Below are 23,558 nucleotides of genomic sequence, written 5' to 3'. Positions count from 1 at the left end.
CTGTCTAACTAAAGACTAAGGATCTGGCTTCAATAAATTCAATGAATGTTTTTTAAAAACTTTTTTCAAATTTGCATAAAGACTACAAACTAGGCTGGGAATTTTAGATGTGTTTATTTTCATTCACTCTGAACTTGCAATTAAAATTGTACCAACATCTCTTATGAAACCTTTTGATTTAAGCATGGAAATACTTCATATTATTTCACCTATGGCGATTTTAAACAGTGCCTTTTCTGATTTTTATTCTTCACTGATCTCATCTAATCTATCGAAAAAAGAAAGAAAAATTTCATTAGAAGTTAGAAAGCTAAGACCATAGCGCACTAGCCCTCTTGCAGACTGTGAATTTCCCTACTCTACGTATTATACATATGGGACTTGTAAAGGGAAACGGGGGGGGGGGGGGGGGGGGGGGGGGGGGGGGGGCAGGGTGACTTTGACGATGTCCGCTAGCACTCAAAGAAAATACCCACGAAAACACCCTAAAAAACAGCTAGGTGGAGGTGGAAAGCAAGGTCTACAATACATGTAAATTACCAAAACAAAAAAAAGGATAATTCATTAAAAATTAGATGGCTATAAAAGACCATAGTGGACTAGTCTTCTTGCAGACGGACACTTTTGTTATATGGATGGGGCCATTGGAGGGGGGGGGGGGAGGGGTGACTTTGAATCAGTCCGCTAGCACACAGACAAAATACCTTTGCCGATGACTATATGTAGGTGGAGGTTGAAAAAGCAAGGTCTAATCTAGCGAAAAAATATTTAATAAAAAGTAAAAAGGCTTTGGCAGGTACCGGACTAGTCTCGGACTAGTCCGTTGCAGACGGTTACTTTGCCGACTCGTAACACGTAAAACATATGGGACTGAGGGAAGGTGTCAGGGTAACTTACTGTACAGGTCCGCTAGCGCTCAGAGCAAATACGTTAACAAATGACAAGGTGGAGGTTGAAGGGGAAGGTCTAATCTATCAAAAAACATGTATTTTATTAGAAGTTACATGTAGATGGCTACGACCATAGCAGACTAGCCCTCTTGCAGACGGTTAATTTCCATACTCTACGTATTAAACACAAGGGGAGGGGGGGGGGGGGGGATGGCAGGGCGCCTTTGACTAGATCGCTAACGCTCAGAGAAAATATAATTGTTTGGAATGAAGAATGATGACAGTGGTCAAGTTTGTTACATGTTGTAACAAATTCAAGGACACTGATCAAGTATTTAATTAATTTTAAAAGAATAATAACTAACTATTAAAGAATGATAACAATTTATTGAATTGGCGTAATGATTTACAAGGTTTGACATTTTATTGCAACTCTGTTAATGACGTTATCTTATTAATTAGTTTTGAATCGGGTGCTAGCTTTTGTGGATTGAAATTGTACTATGGAATCATCTGACAAGGTTTGTAATTAATTTTAAAGAATGATAACCAGTACTCCCTCTAAGGCTCTACCATTAATGTCGCAAAATTGGCTCAGCAGGTTGAAAAATTGGCTCGACAGAAATATGAGATAGGGGAATGATTTACAAATTCTGGTGTGAAATATTATTGAAACGCTGTTGACAAAATGATAGCTATATTAAGCTCTCTTTATATAATTAGTTTAGATTTTGGTGGTTGGCTTTATGGACTGAAATCATTATAAATAAATATTCATGTGTTTTGTTTTAATTTACACCAAGATCCCTGTGTTGGGTGTAGGCAGTGTTATTAGTATCACTTAAGTGTTTTGGAATTGTTTGAATGCTTAAATGTAACCATCCACGACGAACAGGTTGTAATGTTGCAATTTTCAATCGATTTTGATCAAACCTGCGCCAACCGAGAGCTGAATATCTCACTAGATGGGTCTAGGCTGAACTTCGTCTCAACACCAAAGTACCTAGGTGTCACTCTTGACCGAAGCCTCACCTTCCACGAGCAAGCCAAAGCCACAGCCCAAAAGACCCAAGCCAGAGTGTCTCTCCTAAAGAAGCTTGCAGGGACCGGATGGGGAGCTAATTTCACCACCCTTCGCACCTCCACTCTAGCTCTTGCCTTCTCCACTGCCGAGTATGCTGCACCTGCATGGAGCCACAGCACCCATGTACACAAGGTTGATGTTGTCCTCAATGACGCTATGAGACTAATCAGCGGAACACTCACTGCAACACCAGTCAGCAACCTGCCAATATTATCTGGCATACCACCAGCTCAGCTCAGACGAGATGCGCAGTATGCTAAGCTTGCCCAAAAGCATGACAGAGATAAATGCCTTGTTCCTGCCCCCTCTGCCTTTGAAGGACAGCGTCTCCCTAGAAGACACTTTGCAACACAGGCTGCTGAGCTGCGGCCTGAGAACCCCCCCTCCACCTTAGCCACTTGGATAACAAAACGCTGGTCAGACCAGTGGAATTCGTCCACTACCAACCTGAAGGAGTTCATCCCAAAGCCCTGTGCAAAACCAAGGGGCAGCGACCTCCAAGAAAAGCCTGGGTCAACCTAAACCGTGTCAGAACTGGAGTTGGCCGCACACAATATTTCCTACATAAAATTGGAGCTGAACCATCACCAAACTGCGCCTGTGGAGAGATCCAAACTATGGATCATGTCATTGATGATTGTCCGATCTACAAATCCCCCACGGCGCTTCGGACTTCGTGAGCTCGATGATGAGACGATCTGTTGGCTCAATAAGGATCTTCCTATCTAGATGATGTACTCCTGATATTCTTTGCACGAACGAACGAACGAACGATCAAACCTGCATAAAATAAGCTTTGAAATAATGTATTGCATGTGGTATTTGCTAGGTTAATAGGCCCTCACAATAGTCAATAAAACAATTGAATATCCTTTGTTTCCTATTGAATACTGTGGAGTTTATTGACCTGTTTCTATAAATTGGTCTTGGCGACTTCACAACCAGTTTGTCATGTATGGTCACAAAAGTGATCTGTATATGTGTAATTCCGTTACCGCCAAATGGGCAATAATATATGTAGTTGTCATACTTTGTGTGATGTTCCTACTTGCAAACTAAACCAAATTAAAATTAGTTGTAAACTAGTATATGATAACACATATTGACATAAATTTAATCACTACACACAATATTTGCTCAGAAATGTCATATTTACTTGCTATTTAACAATATAAAAGACACGTTTTTCAACAGTTTTTAGAAATGAAGGGCACATATGAATTGCTTTGTAGTTTAAATCAATTATTGCAACCCCTGAAACAATTAAACAACAATTTAAGCCTAAATAATGTTTACAAAATCACCTTTTTTCAAGCTTATTTCAGAAGACGTAATTCCGTTACCATTAATGTAATTCCGTTACCGCTACCTTCTTTCATAAAACCATTCGGCATAGATAAACCATGACAACTTCACCAAAAAAAAATCTTGCCATGGGACAGTCAATAATATAAGCTCCCTTTATTAGCATTACTTCACCCCAATTGGCTGCAGATTTCAGACGAAATCTTTTCAAAGTTAGTGTAAAAAATAACCTGATTTTTCTGCCGTAATTCCGTTACCGACACACTTTTGGTCCTGGGGTGTTCCGAATGTTGAAAAATAATTTTTTTAAATTTGATTCGCTAACAGGTGCATAATACAGAAAGAATAAAAAGATAAATAATCACCTAGGTCTAACCACCTGTCTACAGTATATCAAAATAGAGCCCAAATTTCTCTGAAATGTAATTCCGTTACCGTGGAATTGCCCACATGAGCATTTGTCTACATCAATAACGCACTTCTTGTGATGGCCAAAATTAAACTGATTGAATCTTTGCGCAGCATAAAACGTATGACCATTCGGTACAATGGTCTGAAAATCAAGACTATTACTTATTGGCTCTATAGCTCCTAAGTCGATTGACAACTAATTATCGTTATTTTCCCACTTGAAGACATCTTCAAGCCCACCTTTTTAGGGAAGTTCTAAATTAGTATTATCTTTCAAATGCCATTGGATTTTAACCTTTTCATTTTGTTGACCTGCAAATGGGACATACCCTGTAGTACCTTTAAAGGCATTAGTCCTCATTACCAAGTCCCTCGGAGAGGACTTAAAGCCATCGGTTCCCCTGGTTGCTATGTACAAGCATGTATACTCGTGCTTTCTAAACAGTCATGTAAAAAACAACAATGAATTTTTAAAATCTTTTACTTGCAGATCCAATTAGATTAGTCATGTGAAATTGCCTCTCTCAAACCTTGCTGTCCGTCATGTCAATTGGCTTTGTGCTCTGTCTTGCCATCTCATTTCGACCAGATTAAAAGGCCCCAGGTAGACAGGTGTGCTATTGCAAGCTGACATTCTGAATAATGTTCACTCTGCTTAATGCTTCCTTCTCTATTTGTTAGATTTTTCAGTATACATCATTTGATTCAGTCCTCTTCTAGGAGCTAATTTGGGCATTTGTGGTATGGTAACACGAGAGAATTCTATCCCTCTTGTTATGTTTGATTATTTCTTACTTTTCTTTCCTTATTTTTACCCTCTCTGAAAGTCTGTATACCCTTTTTCTTGTACACTGTATGTACTGTACATATATTTTCCTCTTCTCTTGCTTGCTTTTCTTGCTCTGTCTCAGATTATTTTCTTGGGTTCTTTCTGCCTCCATCTTTCCCTCTAATCTCATTTGTATGTTTTCCTCTTCTATCTCTCTCCTCTTCTTTCTCTCCTCTTCTTTCTCTCCTCTTCTTTCTCTCTTCTCTTCTATCTCTCTCCTCTTCTATCTCTCTCCTCTTCTTTCTCTCTCCTTTCCTTTCCTTTCCATATTAAAATGTTAAAACTGTAATTTGGGTCATGATCATTCTCTCTCTCCCTCCCTCTTCCTCTCTCTCCCTCCCTCTTCCTCTCTTTCCCTCTCTCTTCCTCTCTTCCCTCTCTCTTCCTCTCTCTCCCTCCCTCTTCCTCTCTCTCTCCATTAGTACTTGTACTTTTTGCACGTATGCATGTACATGTGTACAATGTAACAGTTGCTTTGTCCGAAAATTGTGTACATCTTGCCCTTAAAGCGCTCAGACACTAGAGTTTTTGTTGTCCCCTTCAAATTCTGTACAGTCCAGGTCAAGTGATCGTGCAGTGGTCCAGCCAGCAGATTCATCCTCTTCACTAGTCTTGGAGTTCATACAAAAACTTGCATTCAGGATTTTTCTTGTCATTGAATTATATTTAAGCCCTCTAAAAGTGTGGGAGCCCCAAATTTGCCAAAAATTTGATGGCAATATTTCACTTAAATTTTATCATGTGAAAGAGAATGTCATTTTAGTTAAAGACACACTTCTGCAAATATTTCCCCCCAAAAATGTGTTTGAAGACAAATATTGATAAATGAATACCGGTACGTAATTGTTTTGTTGTTGTTGTACACTACGCCGAAAACTGTTCTTATACTGTAAGGTCAGTTTGGTGGTACTGTAAGTCCATGGTTTGACCGAGTCTGGTGCTCTGCTACTGTTTTCTTTCTCCTTCACTTGAGAGGATGGAGGAATAATTAATTCATTACCTGTTTAAGGCATTTGATGGTGCAATAAAATTGCATTTCTTATTCTTTACTAATTCCATTTGATTGATGGATGTAATTCGCATATAAACCACTTCTTTTAGAAATATGTGATCTTTCCATTGTGCTACTGTACTCAATTGCTGATCCACATTGCCTTATGCCGTGTCCCTCCTCTCACATGTAGCAGTACAAAAATGCGTATGTGCATTTGTTCTAAAGTGGGTACTGTACAGGTTGAAATGAACAAAGGCTTGGATATGCAGAGTTACACGTCATAATTAATGAGCTCAAAGTGTCTTAATCTTGAATAGCAGGTTTAACCTGACACCAAAGAGAGGGAGAAATAAACACAATTTACCCTACAGCAATGTACATGTACAGATAGTAATAATAATAATGATATTGATATTGATTAGCTCTCATTTTGGGAGATAGCTTCTTGTAGTGCCCTCACAAGATCCTCAATAATTAATGATGGTGGTGGTTATTTTACCTGACTGCTAAGGAAGCATAAATGCTTGTAAGTATTTAGCAAGTATTAGCTTGTAGGTATCCCCCTCAATATTAACATTTCACGATATCTGACAAATACAGGATCTGTGAAATAATAGCAACATCAGATATTGTATTGGAGCATGCCAGAACTGGGTGTATGGCACCAGTCTAACGACTGAGCTATATCTCAAATTATTTTAATAAGTTGGTAAAGAAAATGGCCCAGTATGAAATACCGTGGGAATATTTGTTAATATTGTCTTAATGAGCTACATGTATTTTTTGCTGTTGTTTCCAAAGGAATAAGGATGTTTTGAGAAATTCAAGGAAATGCTTGATATACAAAGATTAAGCTGATTAGAAGGTATCGATCGATGTGACATTGTAGCAGGCCTTAAATTTCGTTATTTTAGGGCAAGGCCACTTTTCTGTAGGGCACATTCCTATATGGCACATTCCTACAATGTATATTACAGCACAAATAGGAAGAATTGGAAAGGGCACAAACAAATCTTCAAGGCCAATGAGAGGGGCATTGAGGCCAATCAAAAGGGCATCCACGGACATGGCTTGGTGGCCTTGGATTAATTTAAGCCTGTTGTAGTACATGTTACAGGCACAGCGGAGCACCCCAATTTGCATATCATTAGCGGCCCGTTCTATTTGAATAACCAACGGACATCTGCGTGAATCCGAACATGTGTGTGCTAGAATGTCAAATCTTAAAATTCGCGTTGCGCCTTTATTACTGCCAATATCGCTATGAAACTTTCCATACTAACTAAAATTATTATGAATTTTATGTCAGTGAAATAAATACGAAATTCCATGGAATAAAACTCGAGATATTAATGTGTTTTGAGCTTCGCCCCTCGAAAAACACGACGTCTACTTTATAATGCGATGACCCTATCAAGCAATGCACGAAGTAGAGACTTGGTATGAATATTCATTAGGGTTAAATCCATACATGGGCGAAATTTTCGCTTCTCCGCTGTATTTTTTTGGTTATAACGTTCTTTTTCATGGGGCTTCATTTTTAAAAGTTGTAGTCAGCGAACTCATTGAACATGACGTCATCGATCTCAGCGATGTACTGCGCATGCGTCTTAGGCCCAGTGCATGCCAGATCGAAACAGCTGAGCCATTAGCGTGCACGTGTGCAGTCGGCTGGCAAGACATGTATAGCCAACGCACACGCGAGGTTCAGACATGACACACATTTGAATGTATGGGACTGGTCAAACAATTTTGCGACAACGAAGGATTATTTATGTTCGATGAGATTCGGACATTGGGGTATGTTTTTCTCTGAGACGACCCTATCAAGCAACTATGAAAAGAGATATTTCACAAGGATTGAGATTATTAAATTTTCTTTCTGTTCATACGAGGCAATTCTTTCTCGCTCTAAAAGAAATGGTGAATTTTACGGTGATTTTGTATCTCATTTTTTTCGTTTTTGTTCGTCAAAACTATCCCTTAAATTTCACATTTTCTGTGCATCAATAACTCCTTTTATACACATGAGTGTCTTGCAAATTTATTAAATACTCGATTTAGTAGCTTTGATTGGTGATATTCATCACATTAATGAAGAATTTGTCTTCGAAATTTGTTTACTTTTTTTCGCATCGATCGGTACACAATTGTTGATTTTATGCAAATGATGTTTACTGGACGAGAGTCGATCGCACGGTAATTGGGGTGCTCCGCTGTGCCTGTGTAGTTCAACCTGCATTTACAGGTTCTACCACTACCCAGTACACTGCTAATGTTTCATAAATACAAATTTACAGTGATATTGAAAACAGTATTTGTGTTTGATCACTGGCATATCATCCTGCCTGTACATAGCAAACTCAACCTTAGACATCCCAGGGTCAACCATAAGGATATCCTGTGTTATAGGAAGGCTGGTGAAAGTATTCCCTCGTGTCTAATGAGTGGGAAGACACCAGGTCATAAGTGGTGTTTTAATGTGTAATTCAATAGGTGGATCTGCAAGGTAGAACTTCTCATGAAAGTACCGGTAATACAAATGGATGATTGTTTTGTTTATCTAAAGGACTCCCCATCTAAAGATCTTAACACTTTCTTTCATTCAAATTTATCTTTGTGCACTTCAATTTCATCCTGGGAATCCAGGATTGTGCAAATGTCAAAGTTAATTGGACCTCATTCTCACTCCCTCCAGGGATTGGTCTACATGTACATGTAAGTTAGACCATGGATGTTAGATCCGTGGTTACACTGATCCACAGACTGCTTGGGGTTGTTGCACAATCTGATTTAGGGTGTTATCAGTTTTCATCGCTGGCGCTACAGCTTAGAAAAGTGTTGGAGGGCTACAGGGCTGGAGCATCAGCGTTATGGTACATGTCGTACCTGCCAACCTTTCCAAATAGTCCGGAATATTCTGATTTTCTGGATTTTTTGGATTTTTGGATTTTTAGGATGTACATGTACATGTACCTGAAAATTTGTAATATTTTAATTTTTAATTTTTTTTTTTTTTTTGGTGCTAAAGCCAAATTAAGCCTTTTTTTATCATGTACCGCAATTTGAGAGCTTACGTTTTGTGTGAGTTGAATGGCTGCATGACCGAGCAGGGAATTCGTATTTGATTTTTGGTACATATTACCGCATATTGCCAGTTACACTGCCGCTGCAATTGCGATTTCTTATCTTTAAAGGCATGCACACCGTGCTAAAAATTCCTAATTCTTATTTTGAAATGTTGGCAGGTATGCATAATTTTATGGGCAAAAATCAAGATACTGTGTACACAGATCCTTGTCAGAAAAAAAATCTGTGTTCATGTGTACCGAAATTGGGCTTTCAAAACAAGCCCATTATTTCTAATAAATATGCACCACTGAAATATGAGTGTTAATATCTGAAAGGAATGGCGTATTGGTAGGACCCAGTAGGCCTTCTTGCCAATATTCTCAGGTTTACCATAGACACACAGTTGAACACATGTGTCTAGTGCATGTTGATTTCACTGGAATATATATATTCAAGTCTAAGAGATACACTGTAGTACTTCATAGTTCTCACTGTAGTACTTCATAGTTCTTACAGTATGATTGAAGAGATGAAATGATTGTTTTCAAGTGTTCTTGAATCAATGTTGAGTTTCATTATCACATACCTGTCCTTGTATAATGTGCTACTTAGCATTTGATTAGACTCTAGAGGCAATGTCAAGCAGTTGTCAATTTGCTGTGCGACCGACGAGCCGTTGGCTTCACGTTGATTGAAACGTGTGCAGTGTCCTTATGAGTAATGTGAGCATTGTTTTGAAGCCTGGGAGAGTGTTATAATGATGCGCAATGAACCTGACCCCTACAGTATTATTGGTAGCATTGTGGTTATTTGTCTTCTTGGTTACTCAGTCTTTGAAGTCCAGCCCTGGGAAGCAGGGAGGGGGGGGGGGGGGGAGGGGGGAGATGGTTCAATAGCTGCATTTACACTACGTCCAAAAATCTTTGATTTTTTTTCTTCTTCACATTACGGTGTTTCGCCATTAGTTGCATAGGAGAAGAAGCTAGAGTCGTATACATGTATAGTACATGTAGAAACTACTAGCAAACAGGAAGGGGGAAAAAATGAAATTTAAAAATTTCACAGATTTTTGCAGTGTACAGTGTACATGTACAAATGCAAACTTTGGTATTTCCAAAAGATACTGATTTTTTTCTCAAAGTGGCTCTCCTCACTTCCATTCTGATGAATGCAGGGAACCTACATTTGTACTATTGCAAACCTAATTGGTTTTTTGTGGGTTATTTAAGTATGTACTTGTAGATGATAGTTTTAAAAATCAGTGATTTTTTTAAAATGGTGTTTTGAATGTGTAAATGGGCCTAATGTTAACCTAATACTGTATGTATTTCCATTTTTTTTTCAAAAGAATGTTTCAATATGGCCCTGTTATATTGCAATGACCTTTGTCTCTAAACACCAATTAGATTTGTAGAAGAATCCCTGTTTGTCAAATAGAATATTTTTTGTATACCGGTACTCTTTTTCCTTCTTTTTCCTTTTTTTTTCTTCTTTTTTTCTTTTTCTTCTTTTTTTTTTTCTTTTTTCTTTTTTCTTCTTTTTTCTTCTTTTTTTCTTCTTTTTTTTCTTGTTCTTCTTCTTTTTCTTATTGTGATGTTTTATCAGGCTAGAAATGCAGTATCAATGATTTTATGACAATACAAATAGTATATTGACAGTAATTAATTTCTATTTCATTGTTGGCTCTGTGCATTTGTGAGCATTCAAGTTTATTAATATTTTGCTGATTAGATGAATATTTTGTCATTGTCATTGAATAGTATCTTTCACACCATATTTGACTGTTTCTGTTCATCAATGATATTACATTTTTATGTCACATGTGTGTAGAGGCTGTGAAGCATAAAGTCACAATATTCCATGAAATTTGATCAATTCCAGGATGCATGATTGGGTAAAAAAGAAATGGAAAGCCACATATCCATCCACAGCAAGCGAGGCTGATGATATCTTACTGATTAGGTATTCTATATACAGTAAATATTCATCAGGAGAGACTACGTGCCTCGGCAAAGATCATAGGCAGATAGGTCATTTGGAGCAATTTGCCCATTTTGATCAGGAATTACGATAAAAGTGGATACTGATCTTTTAGAGTGTATATATTTTTGTTCTGGGTTCACAAATTGGAGTGACTGTATCCCTCATGTACATTTTGTACAGAGGTTTATATACAACTTTTTATTATAAAATACATATCAAAATTATTCTTTTCATCTCCCATTTTGATATTTGCCTTCAATTTCTCTTTATATTTGATTGTCTGCTGTCTCTACATGTATTTGTTTTCCAGTTACCCCTCAGGACTGTACAAGCATTGTATCCCTGTACACATGTAGAATCAATGAGGATATATCGGATATAAACAGCATCAGAAACATCCTATACACACAAAAAGGACTTTTCATTACATACTTGTTTTGCTGTAGCAGAAAATCCTTTGAAAGGGTTTGAAAAACCTTGAACATCAATCAAAACAGATACAGAAATGCATTTCTTGTTTTAAAAAAAAAATTGAAAAAATTGTGGACGTCCCCCCCCCCCCCCCCCCCCCCCCCCCCCTCCATTTACATACATGTACATGTACATTGTAAATCACTCACAGTGGCATTCAATAGTACAGTGAATCCTATTTTGAATCCATGAGTTGAAAAATACTAAAGCAGTTTAAGATAGATAAAATTTAATATGCATAATTCGTTTGTTGAGAAACAGAAAGTTAACTCATTCCTGTGTCTCAGCAGATGAAACGACCTACTTCTCTTGAATGGGAAACAGTACCTGTCAAACAATCTCGTAATCCAGAGTATCTAGCTTCTTCTCTCAAAATACAATTTCACTAGAAGTATTGTAGTCAACTTTCCCTGTTTTTTTTTTTTCCTTCTTCAAAATGAGAAACTGACCTTGCCCAGTATAATTGCCTCCTTCGTTTCTGGAGTGATTTGATAATCAGAAAAGAAAACAACTCTTTTTTTTTTCTCATACATTTCCTTGTATGATCTCCTCAGATATCTCATGTTTTTAAATGATTATTCTGATGATGATGATGATGATGATGATGATGATGATGATGATGACGATGGTGATGATGGTCATAATGATGATGATGATGATGGTGATGATGATGATGATGATGATGATGATGAAAATAACTATCATTATAATTATTATTATTATAATCATTATAATTATTATCACTGTTATGTTATCACTAATATTAAAATGTAATCCCATCATTATCATCATTTATTAATGAAAGTACTATGTAAATCTCATTGTGTCGTTTGTGCTAGTATCACCTGATGTAGACCATGACAACACATTGCCAAACAGTAAATAACATTATCAATCTTTTTTCTCTTTTCATCTTCTTTACAGAGTATTCAAGAAATCAAGCCCTAATGGCAAGGTAAGACCATCCTTTGCTTCCAATTTCCTCTGTCAAGCCTATTGTATTTTCTGTTAAAAAATTATAAAATTGTGAGTATTGTTTAACATACAATATATACAACAATGGTAAAACTTAAAAGCAATAAACTTGTACATGTAATTTCTTGCAGATTGGGTGCCCATACAAATAAACTACATATTACTTTTTTTAAATCTTTGATTACATGTACATGTACATTAAAGAGGATTTGATTTTTTTTTAAAGTTGAGCTATACTGTACCTTTAAAAGCTTAATCTTCATGTTTACTTCCACATTCAATAACATTGATAACAACTTATTTCCTAGTTCAGTTTTTCCTATTCTTAATAGCATGCACAGACTGCAGAGGTTAAACAAATATGAAGGCATACAGACACATGTACATGTACATGTATGTTGTTGCTATTTCTGAAGAAATTAGAAGTTATCTACATGTACATGTGCCTTATATAAATAAACATGTATGATGTATATACATGTACATGAAGCTAGATTTAATGGAGACATTCATTAAAAATCACAAATATGGCCAATAATGTATCACTAGAAACCAGGAAGCTTTAATACAGATGACGATCGTATAAGTTGTAGGTCAACTGCATATTGGACAATAAAAAAATTGAGACAAATAAAAGCACCTCTCAGGATCTGAGATATAGGAGCGCTTCGGCAGACAATTTAACAATTAACAATGTTTTGATGACGTCACATCAGGGACCAATCCTGCTTAGTAGACGAATGTCCTATAACTTATATATTTTCAGTGCAATCATTATTGATAATAATTTTGATTGATTTCAAACATGAACATATTATTTCACACTTTTTCAAAAGAGAAGTGATGCTGATGCTGATAGGTCAAATCCTTTGCTTAAAAAAATCCAGGCCAGGATAAATGATCAATTAAATTTGAAAAAACCCACTGAAATATCACCCCATTTTTGATTTGTAAAGCCCATTGTAAAGCCCTCCGAATAATTAGAATGGATGGTGTTTATTCCCGATTGAAGCATTGCACATGTATGCCTTGGGGTATGCATCAGAATGTACATGATGCTTCTTTACAATCCAAAGTAAAGCTACACAGGATTCCTTTATTAGTTATAACATTACATTTTATCATCAAAATAAAACCATGTCCAAATTAGAGTGAAGCAACAGATCAAATAGTTATGACACTCCCGGTGAAGTGAGAGAAATAAGTGAAGAAGAGATGACAAAGCAGGCATTGTTAATTGTTATGGGACATCATCTGCTTATGCTAATTCGGGTCCTTGGGTGACGTCACAAATCTGGGCAGTGTTCCGAGAGCTCTTCAAGTACGACGGTGTGGTGTTTTTTTACCGTTTTATAATTGAAAATAATTGTAACTATGAGTCTTTTCATTATGGGGATTGTTTGGGGAAGATAGATAGCATTATTTACTTTGGAAGTGATATAGCAGTGAAACAAGGAAATTTAAGTCATTCTAATGATACCTTAACTTCATAAAGATACATACCAAAGTATAGTGAACCCACTTACTTCAAGAGGAGGCGCGATAGCTCAGTCGGTAGAGCAGTGGTCTCGTAATCCGGTGACCCGGGTTCGAAACCAAGGCGATGCACTAATGCCCTTTGGTAAGGCATTAATTCTCATCACCAGGTCCCTCGGAGAGGACCTAAAGCCGTCGGCTGTCTGGTTGCTTACTTACAAGCATTAATGCTTTCTTAGCAGTCAGGTAAAATAACCACCACCATTCCAAGAATGCATTTGTTTGAAATTTATGTCATAGGCCCAAAGGGTAATGAAAATATCTATAGTTGATTAAAAAACACAAATTGAATTTTCATTTAGTGGTGGTTTTACTTTGTGTACATGTTGTCATAAGTTTGCAATTTGTACACCAAACTTCCTTTTATTTTATTTCCTTCTTTCATTTTCAGTTCCAAAAATACATCCTCAAAGTATCTCATGTCTGACATTTTGCCAAATGCATTATTGCACTCAAGTACAGGTGTAGCAAAAGTTGGCAAATAATACACAAAGCAATAGCTGCTAGTGTGGTACAGTTTCTGAAAAGAAGAATTTCTCCTGATTGAATAGCAACTATAGGAAGCATAATATAATACATGACAGGTGTAGCATCAAAGTAGACAATGGTATTCTTTGGACTATATAATTTTTTTTTGGGGGGGGGGTGGTAGAGAGAGAAAAAGAAAAATAGCGAGAGAGGGAGAGAGCTATTTTCAATTTTCAGTTAATAACTCCTGTTGGTTGGCACTATACATGTAAATCTACCTTGTACATTTTTCCCCCTTGAATAGTAATGAGGGTTCTTTCAGTAGAAAGATTACATGTAGCAGTCAATCAATATTTTACTTCAGAAATCTATTACACATACATGTACAGAAGCAAGTTAGGTGGTGATGCCTTTCTTCACTGTATTTTCATATTTTTGATAGAAAAAATGAAACTACCAGAAACTGTTGAAAAAACCTTTTGTTGCCATTTTCAGGGTCAAACTCTATATTGACCCAACTGCACTGTACATGACCTTGAATTCACAAAGGAGGTTAAAATGTAACCATGGTTTAAATCTTCATTTTCATTTTAAAGGCAATTTTACATAACCCATGGTTTAAAATAAGCGCAAATTAAGCATACACGTACTACCTTGCCTTGTGCGCATGTAATATTGAACCTCTGACTGTGTCAGGCTCATTTTAGGCTCATTTTATTGTGTAAATGAAGATTCAAACCATAATTTAAACCTCCTTTGTGAATTCGGGCCCATGTGTATATACATGTATGTACATGTACATGTAGACTATCAGAGCTGCTAACTAGTACGGATTTCCCGTAATAAGTACGGAAATTAACAACCATTACGGCAGTACGGAATGTTGTCTAAAAATTACGGATTACCAAACAAACAAAAATGTATGAGAAAGATGGAAAAGTATCAAGTATTCTCTTAATAGAAGCCAATTTTTCATCGTAAACTTATGTGTTGTAATGACCTTAAAATCAATATTTAGCAACTTTGTGGGAGTAAAATCACCAAAAATTTAAGTTTAGATTCATGGCGCCGCATAGGAAATTACTGATTTTCCCCAAAAATTACTGATTTTGAGCCTTATAATTACTGATTTTCTGTTCTGGGGGTTAATGGCAGCTCTGGACTATATATAATGCAAACTACCGGTAGATGTATCTCGATATACAGTATAGGGACCAAGGGCTGTTCAAGCATTGAGACTAACTACACACCTGTACATGTACCCTTGCTACTTGTCTGTACTACTCCATATTGTCTAATATTACGCTCTTTGTTGAAGATGGGTCAAAGAGCTTACAAAGTATGGTGTGTAAAATGATATCTCTTCTTTCAAATCACCGGTATTCATTCACTGTCTTGGGTACCATGTAAAGGGAAACCACAAACAAGGCTGGTAGTGTCAGGTTTACGTTACATTACAAGGCATATCAGGAAGTAACCAGAGATTAAGATTCACTGACCTATCACCCATTCACATTTTCAAGCCAGAAGGGTTTTAAAAGTATTATTAAGCATATTGACATGGTTGAATTTTCATTTTGCTTTGATCATGTAAAATAGACTTCCCAGGTCTCTTAAGAAATACAATACACTGTTGCTCATAAAGTTAAGAAAAAAAAATCTTTAACCTCTTTTATTTTAAACGATTGTGACAATATGATTTATTCTTGATTGGTGAAGTTGATATCTTCTGATCTTTGCAGAACTCTATGGATCATTCTTAAGAGTCATCGAGATTGATCTATGATTGATCTATGACGTTAGGAGAAGATAGAACTTTATCCATCAAGAATAAATCATACTGTCAAAATAATTTCATGAAAAGAAGAAAGAAAAGTTTATTCCAACTCTATGGGCAGCAGTGTATGGATTTAGGAAAGAAAAACTTGATGAATCATTTTCAGTTAAAACAATTTTTTAAAATTCAGTTCACTTGCTCTTTCTCTCACAATACTTGTCTGTAGTTTACATGACCCTTATTAAGAGCAAATTATGAAAGAAATGCAAATTCATAATCATAATAAATAATAAATGATCAATGATCCTGAATATAGTTTTGAGCAAACATAACAAACATACCACTGAAGTATGATAACAATGATCTGAATTCATGATCATATTATTATTAAAAAACCTTCAGTCAAGGCTGTGTAGGCACAGCAATGACAAAGAATAAGTTCTAAAAATAACCTGCCGCTTATCGAACCGAAATAGTTTTTTTTATGAAATAGTAGACAAATACATAGGTACATGTACATGTATCTTCAGCTGCACTTAACTTTTTTTTTGCTTTTCACATTATTTTTTTTTTGCTTTTCCCATTATTTTTTTTTTTTACCCAGTATTATTTTTAAAGTCTTGCCTTTTCGTTTCCTCATTTGAATATAAATACATTTCTATTTGCCTGACCCTGGCAAGAAAACGTTTTTTTTTTTCTAATTTGGAATCTTAATTCTGTACACCTTGGTAAAAGTTCAATTTGAGAGCAAAATGGGCTAAGCTTAATTAATAACCCTGAATTGTTGGTTGGGGGAGATAACACTTCCTGGTTCCACTTACTGCAAATCATTCTGTCTTTCTAATGCAACGATTTGTTGTGATTTTACCATTAAGAACACCTTGATCTTGATGATTGATCTGTAGAATTGACCTGATATGACCTTGTCCTAAATTTAGATTTTATAATGTATTCTGAGTGCTTAGAGGTAATCTCCATTGCTTGTAAATGAAATCCAGGAAAATAACTAAAACAGTTCTAAGTGGGCCATTTTCGTAATGTAACCACATTTTTACTTAAGTCCCATGATATGATTTATTTCATTCACCTATTAGGAATAATTGTATTTCAATAGTCAGAATACAAATTGCGTATATTATATATATATGTAAGAAGTAGGGCAAGCCATAATGTTTGTCTTACCTAGCAACAAAAAATGTATGCAATTTGAATTCAGATTATTGAGATTTGACATTTATTTGTAACAGGTGAATGAAATCATTTGCAAGCCTACTGTATATCATTTGCATGTGCATAACATAATGGTGACATTACAAGAAGGTCCTATTGCTCATCATGCAGATAATTAGATGTTTGCATTGATCAGCAAAGTATAACAAGCAAATTACAAACAAATATATAATGAAAACACATTAATAAAGTTCCATACAGCTATGGTTTTAGAGAGGCACCTTGTATACAATCAGCTTTCCTTTCATTTTAATTTTCATGTCTGGATGATTGATATATTTTAATGAGGTCAAATTTTGTAAAGTATAACAATTATCAAATGGCCATCACGGTCAATTTTCTCATTAATTTTCTGCACAATCGATTTAATGAAAATGAGTAATTAGGCAGTAATTAGCAAATTAGAATTAAAATTTGTCAAGGACAAAGCTGTTTTTGTTTTTGTCAGTTTAGTATTTTTTCAACAAATGTTTTAATTCACAAGGCCAAGCAAGCTTGTTATTAAAAAAAGTACATTTATATTAATTATTCAGAATGATTTTAGCCAGTTTCTTTTGAAAAACAATTTAAAAGAAAGGGACAGTGAGAAAGAGAGAGAGAGAGAGAGAGAGAGAGAAAGAGGGAGGGGGGAAGAGAAGGAATATTCTTTGTGCAATGCCTTTATTTGCCAGGGGAGAGAATAAAAGATGACCTTAGTTCATTAGTGTACTGATTCAAATTGCTTGCCTCCTCCTTTATTTTCAGATCACAACATATCTTGGCAAAAGAGATTTTGTCGATCATCAAACGCACATCGATCCAATTGGTAAGTTGTAAGATTATTCAGAAATAGTACAATGAGTTACCTCAAATCTCCTTGCATGTATGGACTTGTGCATGTGTTTTGCATTGGTTTAAAAAAATAATACATGCACGGCCAAAAACACATCGACAAAATCTGGGGGAAGTTTATATTAGTGCTTTACCTGTATGTTAAAGTGGCACGTTCCCGCCAGTGCAGTTATCGCTGCTCTAGTCATCGCAATCTTGGTTCCGAAGATCGACTTCTAATTTGCATACAGCTGTCAATCAAAGTACGCGCGGCCTGGCCTGCCTTCGCCAAGCCAGCTGTTCGCTGACGATTGCGACGTCACGAAAGTGGGCGAAACAGCAGCCGAATCTTAGAGCCGAACTGCGATTGGCATTACTTCGGCACATGTATGCGATAATCGGTATTGTCCGGGCATTCGGAACATGCTATCTGCGTAAGAGCCGTATTCTGTTGGTGTCAATAGGCAGCTAGCACTGTCCGCCAGCGGGTACGTATTTTGAACGCCCTCTGGAATACGGGGAACATGCCTCTTTAACAGAGGCCAGCTATTAAAAGGCAATTTCTTTATGAAAATTTTCAATTTCTATTCATTGAGAATCTATTAGTAAGACTATGCTATAGATATGATCATCAGTAGAAGAGTAAGTATGTTCAGAACTGCCAACCAGTACGATTTAGTCATATTTTGTTTGATTTTTAGATGCAAATACGACCGTACGATTTTGCTCAATAAAAACACAATTCCCCCCCCCCCCCATTCTGTCCTGTAAAGTATCCTACAAAGTATCCTACAAAGCATCTCACATCAACAATTTTGGGATGTTCATCGGTTCATTGAACACACCAGTCGTGACAAAATCATGAATATTCAACCAATGATCCATACAAAAGATTCTTCCTGTATGTAGGAACTGTAAGCGGCATTGATCCACGTAACAGTCCATGTTTATTATTAAGAATACAACTTTTGTCTGTAATACAACTTTTGGGATTAAAGAATACAGTTTTTGAACTCCAGAGGTTGGCAGGTCTGTATGTTACTAATTGTCTTGAAACACTGCTGAGACGTGACATTGTTGTCATCTTACTTGCCTTCCAGATGGAGTTGTGTTAGTAGACCCAGACTACCTGAAGGAGAGGAAGGTCTTCGCTCATGTCCTAGCAGCATTCCGCTATGGTCGGGAGGATCTGGATGTCCTGGGTCTGACCTTCAGGAAGGACCTGTACTTAGCTTCAGTCCAGGTCTACCCTAAGCCATCCGATGAGCAGAGACCACTTACCAGACTTCAAGAGAGACTCATCAAGAAGCTAGGCCCTAATGCGTATCCCTTCTACTTTGAAGTACGTTATCACACCCAAGAGAGGAGATTACTGTAGTTCTGTTTAGGTCTACAGGAGCTTCTTTTTTTTTTTTTATTTACAGCAATAAAAAGATTGTTATTATATGATTGTTTCCAGGATTGTTGTAATTGCTTTAATTGTCACACATTTGCAAGGTGGAAGGCATAGTTGATGGTAATAATTGTGATTCAAAAGTTGTAATTTGAAATAACTATATGACATTTTTTCATATTTTAATTTTGCCTAATCAAAGTTGTAGATTGTATAGGTACTTTGTGGTTCTACATCTATGTCATAACATTTTTAATTTTCTATAATTTAATCATTTTGCATTCTAGATGCATCTTTTCATGCCATTCGGCCAAGCTATCTTAGATATAAATACACTTATCAAGCAATTGATAATGATCTCTATAGAATATGTTAATCTCCTCTGTCCACAGGGCAAAGTTTTTGGAGACTCTGATTTTACAGTCACCCAATATCAATGTATTACATCTTTGATCAGCACATTTACATTCATTTGAATTGAATTGAATTTACCAACAATGAACTTGATTACTTGATTTATATTAATGTTACGAAAACATATATGGAACAGAAAAAATGCAAAATTAAATAATAATCATGTTTAAAAGAAATCTACAAATGACTATTGAATTTCCTCCCATGTCTTTTTTTTCTTCCCATGTCTTTTTTTTCCTTCCATTTACCAAGTTGATTGTGCATTTGGCTAATCCATTAATTGTCTGTTCCTAACCAATTAATAATGTTGACTTTCCTGTCATACACAGCTGCCAATCAATTCTCCTTCATCGGTCACGCTGCAGCCTGCACCAGGTGATACAGGCAAACCATGCGGTGTAGATTACGAACTCAAAACTTATGTTGCAGGTAATAATGATACTGCTTTCTTAAAGTACACTTTACTTCATAATTCAACAACTTTTTTGTTCTCTAAATGCATTAATTAGCATACAAATAATACACAGCAGTGAGGGCATTAGTAAGAATTACCCACACAAGGTACCTTTGGAACAGTCTAACACGCTGAGGGTGTTTGGATTGTTTGTGTGGGTCATTTTACTAATGCCTGAACAAAATGATATGTTAAATAAGATCATGTTTTAATTGTTTTATAAAATGTTTTATAACATGATTTTACTAACGACCGGTCATTAGCATTTGATAATGACCGGTCATTATCAAAATTACGTCTTAGGCAAAATTAGGATCCACGTCATCATCTTATAACATTTACAACACTGGATTTGGATCTGCAGCTAACACCCGTGCAGGTACCTTTGAAGGAATAAATCCTTCTGTTTACCCTTATGCACTGGCTTGAGATACAGAACTAGAAACCATACCTTTTTAAAAGACAGGGATACAAACCCCCAATATCTGGCTCATTTCAAATCATTGGGTCATTACGTTGGGTCAAGTGATCATGTTACCCAAACTTTTGTGAAAATATAGCCCGTTATTCACAAGATGCCGGGGATAATGTTTGTGAAATAAACCCCCTATCCTCTACAAATGGTCTGCTCCAATTTACCCGAGACTTTGTGAAAACCCCACGCCAGATCGACGGAAGGTCGCGTCCTCAACGTGCATCTTCATATGATCTTCCGTTTTCGTTTTATGAAAGGTCATGTAAAGCGACCACCCAACCGGATGCGATGACTGATAATTCGTACCAAGCCCCATATATTGATTAAAACGTCAAGTATATGTATGAACCACTATACCCTGAAAACGACTGCCAAGGGTTGGTGTAAGTTGTTACTAGTTATAATGGTGGGTGCATCAGACATTTAGTATTTGCACATCCAGATAACAGTGTACTTTTACATTGCACGTTGTGATCTACTCTCATGTTAGTGTTATATCTGTAGAATGCGATTGTTATTTGTCAGTTTAACCACTCATCAAGAAGAAAAAATAGAGTGCGCTTTCTATAGCAATGCAGAATTATTGAGTTTACTGACAAATCTCACAATTCACCAACACTTTTCCTGTGGAGAGTGTAGCTATATTGCAAACAACATTCTGAACAAAGGAAAGCTAATTTTCTTCATGAATTCAAAATTTGGTTCTTGACATTTAGAATCAAAAGTAAGGATGTTTGTTACAGGTTGAGTAACGAAAACATTCATCACATTCATAATGATAGAAATGTTGTCTCATTGCAAGGTATTTGTGAATGTTTGTCGACTTGGTGCCACCTGAAGGGATTAAAATCTCATCCTATGGTTGTGATAATAGATTTTAAATAGTCCCAACGATTCAAAATGATTATTTATACGCCAGGGGGTGTTTCACAAAGATTCTAAGTCAAACTTAACTCTAAGTTGGACTTAAATATTATGGAGAGCCATTTGTAGCCTTAAAATGAAATATATTCTAAAGCAAAAATTCAAGTATTTTAGACTTTTCATAAATTCCACATCAAGAACATGAAATCTTCCATGATAATAGAAAATATGAATGATTTAAATTAACATTTATGCCTTTTGAAATAACTTCTACAAATATTTTCAAAGATGCTAACGGCTTTCCATAAATTTTAAGTCCAACTTAGAGATAAGTTCAACTTGGAATCTTTGTGAAACACCCCCCTGGTGAATATACTTTGCCTCTTGTAGAAACGATGGATGAGAAACCCCACAAGAGGAACTCTGTTCGGCTTGCCATCAGGAAGGTCACCTATGCCCCTGATGTCCCAGGCCCACAACCCACAGCTGAAGCACAGAAAGACTTTGTAGTTAGCCCAGGAGCTCTTCATCTAGAGGCAACACTTGACAAAGAGGTGCACAAACTTTACTACAGTCACAATTTGATTATGATATCCAGGCATCAGATTAGACCGCACATCCATCAATTTCCGTGGATCCTGCATGGATTTCCGTAGTTTTAATTTCTTTTAAATTAAAAAAGGACTGTAAGGTGTCTTGCTGTACACACTGCATATATGCCTGGGTAGGTGCAGCAAGAATGGATTGATCAGAGAAGTGTAGAGCGGACATAATGGTAGGGCACAGAATTACGGGCTACTATCCATTCTGGAAATTCATTAAATGTTTACCCGGCAAAATAGTAATAGTAATAATAACAACAACAACATTTTAAAAATCAAATTAAATTCTTAATCACTAATTTTTTAATTTTGACTGTTTGGATTCTTGATTACTGTAATCTTTATAGTGCTTAGAAACTTCGGTGGTAAGCGCTTTATAAGTAATGTTGTTATTATTATTATTATTAATGTCTTCAAAAACTATTAACCCAGTAAAAATCAACCTTTCACACTTACAGTTTGAATAATACAGGAGTGATGTAACATGTTTGGTAACTCTGACACTGTACCTCCATGTCCATGTTATTTTAAATAATGTTAGCATGGAAATTTAGTTCAGGTATATTCTCTATTAATGTCATTTAAAAATTATACGATACCTGGGGGAAGTTTTGAAATTATCAAAATGGTGTTAAAGAGGTGTGGAAATTACATGAATTGTAACATAATCATGTGTTAATTTGTTTTTCTGTTTGCCTAGATGTACTACCATGGAGAAAGCATTGAGGTTAACGTCACCATAGCCAACAATTCAAACCGAACGGTGAAGAAGATTAGGGTGTCGGTCCGGCAGTACGCAGACATCTGCCTCTTCTCAACCGCACAGTACAAATGCCCAGTAGCTGTAATGGAAACAGAGTAAGTCACAAACCTTAAAGGTACTATGTCCCATTTGCAGGCCCCAAAAAGAAAAGGTTAAATTCCAATGGCATTTGAAAGATAATACTAATTCAAAACTTCCCTAAAAAAAGGGGGCTTGAAAATGTCTTTAACTGGGAAAATAATTATGACTATTAGTTGTTGGATCAACTTAAGAGCTATAGAGCCAGTAAGTAATAGTCTGATTTTCCAATATCGTACCGAATGGGGGTACGTTTTATGCTGCGCAAAGATTCAATCAGTTTAATTTGGGCCATTACAAGAAGTGGGTTATTGATGTAAAAAAATGCTCATGTACCCTTTACAGCTTATTTTATGTATATTATTACTAAAGAAGAAAAAAGCCAGTCAGTTACTCAATAGTGTCTGACAGTGATTAGCAAGTAAACTGGTTTCTTTGCATAATTTGAATATTAGGACACTGCTAACATTCAAATTTCACAAATAGGACATACAAAAATGTTCATAATTCCAGCAAAGTTCTACAGAATTTGATGTTGGCTGCAAAAGGGATATAGTATCTTTAAAGGTATTACAAAGTTTTGGTATGGGGTCATGAATTTTGTTCAAATGAACATACATGTATTGGAAGCATGTGCGAGTTTACAATACTCTATGATCGTTGTCGTGGTTGAAATCGAG

At 36.2% G+C, this 23,558-nt stretch overlaps 1 protein-coding gene and 1 long non-coding RNA gene across 3 annotated transcripts in view; one reads left to right on the top strand and one right to left on the bottom strand.

Moving 5' to 3' along the window:
- The window catches only part of LOC587456 (beta-arrestin-1), a 48,290-nt gene that overhangs the window by 7,806 nt on the left and 16,926 nt on the right, over window positions 1-23,558 (top strand). For both annotated transcript variants that reach the window (XM_011683962.2, XM_030981631.1), the window contains exons 2-7: window positions 11,964-11,994; window positions 17,770-17,830; window positions 18,936-19,177; window positions 19,972-20,071; window positions 21,826-21,989; window positions 22,738-22,895. In XM_011683962.2, coding sequence (XP_011682264.1) covers window positions 11,964-11,994; window positions 17,770-17,830; window positions 18,936-19,177; window positions 19,972-20,071; window positions 21,826-21,989; window positions 22,738-22,895 — 756 coding nt within the window. The remainder of the gene's footprint in view (window positions 1-11,963; window positions 11,995-17,769; window positions 17,831-18,935; window positions 19,178-19,971; window positions 20,072-21,825; window positions 21,990-22,737; window positions 22,896-23,558) is intronic.
- LOC115922574 lies at window positions 1,677-2,991 on the bottom strand. The gene is made up of 2 exons (XR_004063484.1): window positions 2,755-2,991; window positions 1,677-1,823 (listed from the first exon to the last, which is right to left on the bottom strand). It is a non-coding gene; the product is annotated as an uncharacterized LOC115922574 (long non-coding RNA).

This window comes from Strongylocentrotus purpuratus, unplaced genomic scaffold (genome assembly GCF_000002235.5).
Source record: "Strongylocentrotus purpuratus isolate Spur 01 unplaced genomic scaffold, Spur_5.0 spur5_scaffold_12, whole genome shotgun sequence".
In the NCBI taxonomy this organism is placed as follows: Eukaryota; Metazoa; Echinodermata; class Echinoidea; order Camarodonta; family Strongylocentrotidae; genus Strongylocentrotus; species Strongylocentrotus purpuratus.
This window is presented reverse-complemented; position numbering and strand designations above follow the sequence as displayed.